A 10,005-nucleotide genomic window follows, 5' to 3' on the forward strand; every position below is an offset into this window, starting at 1 on the left:
ATAAGACTCCACATTACATAAATCATATATCTGAATATTAGCTAAATGGTTTTTTGCTTCTTGATATTCTTTATTATAGACTTCTTGTCTATGATCTATAATATTTTTTCCAAAAAATTCTTTATATAGAATCATCATTATATATAATATCTTATCATAAGCTGTTGTTTTTGTTTCTAATTCTTCTATTATTTGGTTTTCTATTGATGTCATATAATCTCTTATAGTTCCTTTAGTATGAAATCCTATGTAATTCCAAATGTCTCTTCCAGACAATTCACTAAGTTTTGGACTAGTAAAGGCCTCTAATAAGAAGGAATTCAACCAGTTTTCGAAAATTTCTTTTTCGTTCTTTTTGCAGTCTAAATCGAGCATCCTTTCTCCTTCCATTTCCTGGATTTTAGGAACGTATTTTGATGGTATTTTTGTATATTTTGAATCTTTATTTATAAACCCTTTTTTAAAAGCATAATTATCAAAATCTGTTTCCCATTTAAATTGAGATTGATTATCCTTAGATGTTCCAGCTTCATTTTTTACTTGTATTGGAATTGCTGGATCTTCTTCACTTGAATAATCTAGAATGTGTTCTTCATTTTCTATATTTTCATCATTTACTAATTCTTCTTCTATTTGAAAACCATGTTCCATAATATTATTTTTTTGAGCCATTTTTAATTGTTTAAAAAGCATTGTAACTTCTTCTAATTTTTCTTCAATATTTATAATTTCAATGGTGGTTTTACTTTTAAGTCTGTTATGTTGATTATATTTTGAAATTTTTCTTCTTTGGGATTTTCTTTTTCCTTATTTCTTTGAAATTTTATGGATACTAATATTTCTTCAAGCATATCTACTATAGAATTTAATTGTGGGTTAAAAGTATGATAAAGATGTGGGGAATCATTTTCATGGTAGCATTTTTTAGAAATTCCATGTGAAAAATAAGTTTTTTCAGGTTTTTGAAGTCCTTCGATAAAACTTATAGTAAAATAAAGATTTTGAGAGAAATCATTTTGTATTGATTTTAAGAATTCAGTGTCATTACAATTACATTGGTTAAAATCATTAATTTTTGATCTATTAATTTTGATAATTTAATTATTTCTTCTCTTAAATCTTCTAATTTACTTTTTTCCATTAGGTGACGCTTTTCTTTGTGAAGAGTTACGGTTTTAAGTGAAAAGTGTGGTTTTAGAATGTGTGGTTTGGATTTTGCCCCGTAAACACATCTTTAAAACAACATCTTTACCATATATTTCACCTTTTTATTATTATTAAATTTAGAAAATAGTCCTGACAATGATTTAATAATGATTTAATAATCAGATGACATTTTTGGTAGTTTATCCGAATATTAATTATCTATTTCATTTGTTGTCAAGTATGATAATTGATAAGTGAAAGAAGGGAAAAAAATCAGAGCTGAAAGAATTTCTGAAAATAAAAAATAAAAATGAAAAAAGTACATTCTCTCTCTTGATTTTCTATCCGCACATTTCAGAGAAGCACAAGAGAGGTTGGCGTGTATAAATGTTGGCCACATCAATTTCAAGCCAATTGTCATGCTGTTACTGTTGAGTTAATGGGTTCCTTCTTTGATATTTGCCTGCAATTATTAGTTTAGTTTCTCCAAAAAAATTATTTCAAGAAAAATAAATATTTTTCTTTTGCCTTTTGGTTACAATTTATTAAACTCAATATTTTTTTATAATGAAATTCAGATATAGTTAACTGACAATAATAGTCGAGTATAGTTAAATAATTTAATAAATTTAATTAAATTATTATTTAATAATTTTTAATTATTATTTTTTTATAAAGTTAATTATAAGTTTATAACTGAGTTTTTGCCGTATTCTATAATAGTCCATTCTTTTACAGGCTAATTTTTTTTGTTATGAAAATAGAAGTAATGATATATTTTAACATTATAATTTTGTGTTTTTTAAATTTGTAGAAGTACATAAATCGGAGGGTCCCATTTTTGTACTTCAAATTTTTTTAATTTTTTTAACATAAATCGGACGGTTCGATTTGTGTATTTCTCACAAATTAGACGGTCCGATTTCTGTACCTCTACAAATCAGACGGTCCGATTTGTGTACTCCAAATTTTTTTTAATTTTTTCAACACAAATCGGACAGTCCGAGTACAGAAATCGAACGATCCGATTTGTGTACCTAAAAATCGGACGGTCCATCGGATGTTTCGATTTGTACTCCGTACATTAAATCATCCCACATTTTAAAAAAATGCCACAGTTAATCACAATTTAAAAAAATACCATTGTTAATCTAATATTAAAAATAAAAAAAATATCCTTTTGCATACGACTAAAAGATTAGGACTATTTTTTATATGAATTATGTTATGTGTACATTAAAATTAGTTATTAAAATTTATTATTAGTATAAAATATATATCCAAATATAAATATACGTTAAAAATAAATTAAATTATATATATATTTATACATAAATATATTAGTGACTGATTTTAGTGACTAATTTTAATATACAAATAATATTTTTATTGTGGTATATTCCCCATCAAAGCCCACTTATTGACGGTAATGCTTCAGTTACTCCCAGTCTCCCGCGTTACAGATTATTCATTCCCTTCTGAATATAAAAAAATAATAAAAATATTATTTATAATTTTATATACTAAAATATTATGTATAATATATATTATTTAATTTATTTTTAATAAATATTTTATATTTTAATATATATTTTATATTAATAAATAATAACTGATTTTAATATATATTGTGTATTTATTTATTTGATGATTAAGACGTCAATATTAAATATTTTTGTTTAAATAAATTATCATGTTAATTAACAAACTAACAGAAACTTACATAATTAGTCAATTTAGACTGGTGGAGTAGTTGGTTCACTTGTTTGTTTAAATAATTGTTAAGATTTTAATTATATTTTGTGTATAGAATAATTCATAATGATACACTCTTAAATAGAATTTTAATTCGCGACAAATTAAATGTTAATCTATTAAAAAAATATCCTAATAAATAAAAAACTAAATACATAATCAATTAAAAGAAGAATTTGCTGGATAACCAACACCCAATTAGCTAACTATGACTTATCATTAATTGTTAATCCTAATTTTTCAAAGACAAGTGCAAGGAGACCTCCAGATTTTGTGACTTATAGTCACTAATTAATTATTATTAATATTTTTAATAGTATAAAATTACATATAATAATATAAAATTTTATTTTTTATTAGTTAAATATTAGTCAAATTTTAATAAAAATACTAACTCACTAATATTTTCAACAAAACAAAAATTATCCATTAAATTACTTACTCATACCTGTATTCTAATTGCCTATAAATCAGTATAAAATTGAACTACTATTTAAATTTTGAACCACTATTTTTCTATAAAATTTTTTCTTTATTATCATTAAAATACAATAAATAAATAATCATTTAAAAAAAATTATTAAACATAAATATAGAATATTCAAAATATTCTATCACATTTTTTCATTAATATATATAAATCCAATGACTAGCTAACTAGGAATAAGACTTTCTCTTTTTAAAATTGTCATTAAAAAACTATATATTATTATTAATTATATTATATTAACCAATAAGCATTAGATAGAAGAAGATTGTGCGCATGTACTATTCGTGTGTTTAGCGGCATGTTAGCTTGTATCTCTCATCCTCTGTTCTGTTTCTTCCGTTAGTGTTCCGAACACCAAACATGTGACTCTGACGGTTTCATTTTCAGACATCGGTTTTAAGGATTTTAGCATAATAATCACAGCAAGTTTCGTGTGGTGCTTCTACAGTCTCACTTGAATGAAAACTGAAAAGCCAACAACAACAACCACCAAAAAAGAAAACAAAAAGTAACCATAATAAAAAAGGTGAACTCTTTTCTCGTCTTCAATTTCCTCAAAAGCCTTGTGTGAGTTGAAGAGTGAAGGTTCAGTTCAACTTTTTGCCATGGCTTCTACTTCTATAATGAGTTTTGGGGTGTCACCCTTTTCTGCAATGAGGCCTCGTTTTCGAGTTCAAGCTCAGAACTTGGACGGTCCAGTAATCCCCACCAACACAGTATTGCCATCTGAATCAGATTCAGCAGTGACTGCAATAAATGGAGTTTCTTCTTCTTCCTCACTTGTTCTTGATACAAAGCATGATAAAAATGATTCCTTTATTGTTGAGAAGAACAAGGAAAATGGGAAGTTGATAATTGAAGAGAAGAGGAAGGGCAATGATGCAGATGATGCTATGGTTTTGGAACCCCTTTGGGATGATGGGTATGGTACTCAAACAGTGGAAGATTACTTTGCAGCAGCAAAAGAGATTATCAATGGTGATGGTGGCCCACCAAGGTGGTTTTGCCCAGTTGAGTGTGGTTCTCCTTTGAAAAACTCTCCCACTCTTCTCTTTCTACCCGGTATAACAATTTCTACTATTCACTCCTGTATATTTCAATCTGTCTAGACTACTCTAGGGTTGGCACTTTTTTATTCCTCAAAATTCTTCATGATTTTCTTTGGTGTTAGTTGGATTCAATTTCCAATTATGTTGGCTACTTGTTTGTAATGCTGCATATTGAATGCCAACTCCAACATTGAGTTGGTCTAGTCCCTTCCTTGCAATGTGAAGCTTAAGCCATAAGGAAGGTAATGAGAGGGGAAATGATGAACCCGAACCGGGTTAGTTGGTTGATGAAACATGTATGCAGTGTTAAAGTTCTTGAGTTTTATTTGTGCAGGGTTGGATGGTACAGGATTTGGCCTCATTTTGCACCACAAAGCTCTTGGGAAGTATGTTGTGCTATATGCATATTTTAATAACTAATATAAACAAGTACTCTAGGAATGGCATTTTAGAACATGTCATAGTCTGCGAGATTCTTTTGAGTTAGCACTTCTCTTGTAATTTTATTTTGTGTTCTACTTTCTCACCCATTTTGTTTCTGGATTTCAGGGCTTTCGAAGTTCGTTGCTTGCACATTCCTGTTCTTGATAGAACACCGTTTGAAGGTAATTTCGTATACTATTGTGTTGTAGTTTATGCTTTTAACTGATACCAACTCCTGGTTGATAATTGTTTCTAGAAAGTTAAGAGATATTTTGTTTGCGCCTTCAAATTATCTATGGAATTTGGATTTCTATTTCTTGTTAGGTTGGTATTTCGTCCTTAACTTTGTTTTTTCTTCCATATTTAAATTTTATGAAGGACTGGTGAAACTTGTTGAAGAAGCTATTAAGGTTGAGTATGCTTTGGCTCCGAAGAAACCGATATATCTGGTAGGTGATTCCTTTGGGGGATGCCTAGCACTCGCTGTTGCTGCACGCAATCCAACAATCGACCTGGTTCTGATATTAGTCAATCCAGGTACACTGATTAGTGCTGTATTCGAAATTGTTATTATTCGTGATAATAAAATCTGACAGTACATTTTTTCAACCCAGCTACATCCTTTGGCAGATCCCAGTTGCAACCTTTGTTTCCCATCTTGGAAGCTTTGCCCAATGAACTGCATGTTACCGTTCCCTTTCTTCTTAGTTTCGTTATGGGTAAGTAATCTGTTTTCTCATGACACAACTTTTACATTACATTTTGTTCATGGAACTAGTGAGTTTATTTTCAAATGTAATTGAATCGTTCTTGTGCTATCGAAAATTTGTCATTGTTGATACAATGCTATGTAATTTCATGAGATCAGGTGAGCCAATGAAGATGGCATCAGTCAGTATCGAAAACAGTCTTCCACCTGCAAAGAAACTAGAACAATTATCATCCAATCTAACTGCATTGCTGCCATGTCTTCCTGTAAGAAAACTTCAATATTCTGTTCTTGTCATCCTTCTGTTTAGGATTTTATATTGTTTCTAATTGCATTAGTTGACTAGAATGACAAACTTGTAGCATGGATTTCAACTCCTAAATTTCCAATTACAAACTTGTGAAAGGTTTTTTACCTAGTAGTATGTTCTGTCTTTTTCCTCTATCCTTCTCCCTTAATCTCTATATCTCGAATTTTTATCACGTATGCGGTGCTGAATTATATTGAATTGCCTATCAATATTATGATTCGTCCTATATTTTTTTCAGGAGTTGGCTAATATTATGCCAAAGGAAACTCTTATTTGGAAGCTTAAGCTTATTAAAACAGCAGCTGCTTATGCCAACTCACGTCTCCATGCGGTTAAAGCTGAAGTACTCGTGCTTGCTAGGTTCTTACTCTCTAGATTTGATGTCTCATATGATTTATGGGGTGTCTATATGTGTTTGTTTTCTGTGATCTCTTCTTCAAAATGCATGGTTTTTGGTTGTAGCAGTAACTGAATCAATAATGTTATGTTTTAGAACTAAGGAATTTATGCATTCTTTTCTGTGAGGTGTGTGATCATCAGTTCATGTAACATGTATAATGTGCTTTCAAATTTGTGTAAATTGGTTGCTAAAAGGTTAGATTGATAAAATTTTTTATTCTAGTGGCAAGGATAACATGCTCCCCAGTAAAGATGAAGCTCAAAGACTAGCACGTTCGATACAAAATTGCAGAGTCCGTAATTTTAAGGACAGCGGACACACCCTTCTATTGGTATGTGAATGAACAGATATTCCTGCAACTATCATCATAAATTTCAAAGGCTATTGTAGAAACTTCCCTATGGCTTCTGGTTAAAATGTTCTATTATGCTTTGCATTTTAGGATTAACTCATTAGCTGTTATAACAAACTTTTGCTTTTTTATATTTACTACTGCTTATGTAGTTCTCTTGTGATAGAAGCTCTATATGAGTAAGAGTCTTCTTTCTAATTCTCAATGAAGTGACCATTCAACTTGTAATAATTGAAAAAAGCTGAAGACTGATCTTTCTAGTAAATTGCTCTCTTTAGAAGCTAAAACCTGAATTTATTTTTTTATTTTGATTATTTTACAAAATGTATGCGAAAGGGAGCATTGGAGCAACGGTTAAGTTTGTCTCCATGTGACCTCAAAATCACGTGTTCAAGCCGTGGAATCAGCCCTGTGTTAACGCAGGATGCTTGTGCACCACACTTGTAGTTAATCAATTGTTCATTGTTCATTGTTCATGGTGATACAGGAAGATGGCATTGGTTTGTTGACAATTATCAGGGGAACTTGCATGTACCGCCTTTCAAGAAGACATGATTTGGTCAGGGATTACATTCCCATCAGTATGAATGAATTCAAAACTGCAATGGATATAGTTGGGTAATTTTCTTTTAGCAATTAATCAAGTATTATGCTCACCATGTATTGTTGCTAGAAATGTATTAGTAGTTAAAGTATAATTGTTTGTGCTTTACTTTCATATTCTTCTTTAAGAATTTAAGTTGTACCTTTGTTCCCAAGTAAATGAGAACAACAACATAATAACTGTTGTTGCAGATTGTTGCGCTTTCTTACCGGTTCTGTCGTGTTCTCAACATTGGAGGATGGAAAGATTGTGCAAGGTCTTGATGGTGTTCCGGTCGAGGGTCCTGTCATATATGTTGGTTATCATATGTTGCTTGGAGTAGATCTTCCCTCACTTGTGGAAGAATTTATAACTCAGAAGGGTATCGTGCTTCGAGGAATATCCCATCCTGAGCTTTTTGAAGGAAGAAGGGAGAATGCTTCTTCTGAGTTTGGTGTATTTGATTGGATGAAGATATTTGGTTCAGTGCCTGTTTCAGGAAGCTATCTTTTCAAATTACTTAAGAACAATTCACATATTCTTCTATATCCTGGTGGTCAACGCGAGGCTCTGCATTATAAGGTGCATCAAGTTTCCAAAATTGTACTCTCAAAGAATCCATGAAGTTGATGTGCATACAGTAGTTTTAAATATTTTTGTACTTTTGTGACATCAAAACATGCTTGTCAAAATTTGAGGGCAGCTCTGATTTTGTTCCCATTTGTTGTTTAGGGGGAAGAGTACAAGGTAATTTGGCCGGATCATCCAGAGTTTGTGCGTATGGCGGCGCGATTTGGCGCTACAATCGTGCCATTTGGTACTGTGGGCGAAGATGATATAGCTGATGTAGGTTTCTTCTTTTTCTATAATGATTTCTTTACTCCCTTTTTTTAGTATTATTTTTTTATTAATGTTGCTATACTCAATACTACTTAAGCCTTGGAGGGATTTTTGGCTTTCATAATCACTGAAACAACAATTATAAACACTTTAAGAATGTGATCAACACAAAATTACAGTAATTTGAGAATCAGCCTAGTTAGCCAGTGCAATTTTAGGAGAACTTCACTATCTTCAGCTCTTTTTTAACTATTTGTTTTTCATAAGAAAATATCTGCTATATATCCTTTCTTTTTGCTTGCAAACCTGGAACATGATGAATTAATTGGGCTCACATCTTGATTTTACAGATAGTTCTTGACTTCAATGACTTAGCAAAGATCCCTTATTTCATAGAATATGTCAGAGAATTGCAGCGAGGCTCGGTTAAGTTCAGGTAATTACTCTCCATCTTAAAATTCAGGCTGCTTGATTGTTTTGTAAATATCACATGATTGAATATGTATATTTAACATAGTTAATAGTTAGAGAAAAGGACAAATGGATACCTGACTTTTTGGTCGCAGACATTTAACTCCCTGAGGATTTAAAAATACATTTAAGTCCCTATCCTCTTCAAAATCTGGACATATCGATCCCTAAGTCTAATTTGTCCAATTTTAAAAACTCTCTCACGTGTGCATCCGTATCAACCAGGTCAGTACAACGGGAGTTACGTTTGATTTTTCCGTTGAGTCTGACAGATCCAAGTGAACATGAGAGATCGATATGTCCAGGTTTTGAAAAGGTCAATGACTTAATGTATTTTCAAATCCTCAAGGACTTAAATGCCTACGGATTAAAAGGTCAATGACCTATTTGTCCTTTTCTCTAATAGTTAATATGTCAAAGTTGTTAATAACAATCAAACAATTTTCAGAGATGAGATAAGTGGTGAGGTAGCAAGCAGAGATATAGCTCCACCATTGATTCTTCCAAAATTGCCTGGAAGATTCTACTATCTATTTGGGAAGCCAATAAGCACAAAAGGGATGGAGAACATGCTTAAAGACAGAGAAGCTGCCAACAAACTATACCTTAAAATTAAGTCAGAAGTTGAGAACAATATGGGTTACTTGCTCAAGAAAAGGCAGGAGGATCCGTACAGGAATTTCATTGATAGGAAGTTATATCAGACACTTTACCCTCGCTCTGAATCTGATCAAACTCCAACATTCAAGATTTGAATGAAAAATGCTTCATGTGCTACAATATTCTTGCTCTTAGTGTATTCATAATAATTATTTGGAAGCTCATTATTATGTACATGCATGATGATCATATTTATAATAGTCAAATAAAAGAAAATTATGCTTTCTTTGACGTTTAAACCTTGAGTTTTGATGCATTTAGAGGCACAAAATTCTGGTATACTACAGTTAATTGAAACAAAGTTAAGAGCTAGCATGCTCATTGCACCACTTTAATCAAAGCTAATATGAGTGGTCTAATGATTTGAGAGATTAGGATAATATGGATGTCATTAAAGATGTAAACTCAATATATGAAACATAATCTCCTTGATATTAGTACAACAGAAGAAATGATTCACCTAAGTATTTATGGACGTGATTACAAACCATTCTCTGCTATTATTTTACATGAAGACCTCAGTATTTGAGTGGTTAATATTTTTTTTAACAAATTTTATGAAAGTAGAAATAACAAATGTGGCTAGGTCTTATTGAGCATAGTAATATACATGTGTTATGTAAAAAAGATACTGAATATGTTCATCATTTGTTCTTTGATTGTGAGTTTTTTTGACAGGTATGATGTGCTTAGTTGATTAACACTAGAAAATTTTGAATTTTTTCAAATATAACAAAATAATTTTGAGAGTTGGGCAGACGTTGATAATAAAAAAGATGAGCTACAGAAATTGTAGATAAAAGATTCTTTGCGGTTA

The 10,005-nt window shown here is 31.0% G+C and overlaps 1 protein-coding gene across 1 annotated transcript; it reads left to right on the forward strand.

Moving 5' to 3' along the window:
- Positions 1–3,656: 3,656 nt before the first annotated feature.
- LOC130936058 (phytyl ester synthase 1, chloroplastic) lies at positions 3,657–9,427 on the forward strand. The gene is made up of 13 exons (XM_057866035.1): positions 3,657–4,453; positions 4,775–4,826; positions 4,990–5,045; positions 5,242–5,400; positions 5,478–5,582; positions 5,732–5,838; positions 6,121–6,242; positions 6,505–6,613; positions 7,122–7,252; positions 7,430–7,799; positions 7,950–8,063; positions 8,408–8,493; positions 8,977–9,427. The coding sequence occupies exons 1-13, from the start codon at positions 3,997–3,999 to the stop codon at positions 9,281–9,283; spliced, it is 2,175 nt and encodes a 724-aa protein (XP_057722018.1). The 5' UTR covers positions 3,657–3,996; the 3' UTR covers positions 9,284–9,427.
- The last annotated feature ends 578 nt before the right edge of the window (positions 9,428–10,005 follow it).

The sequence above is a fragment of the Arachis stenosperma genome, chromosome 6 (assembly GCF_014773155.1).
Source record: "Arachis stenosperma cultivar V10309 chromosome 6, arast.V10309.gnm1.PFL2, whole genome shotgun sequence".
Lineage (NCBI taxonomy): Eukaryota > Viridiplantae > Streptophyta > Magnoliopsida > Fabales > Fabaceae > Arachis > Arachis stenosperma.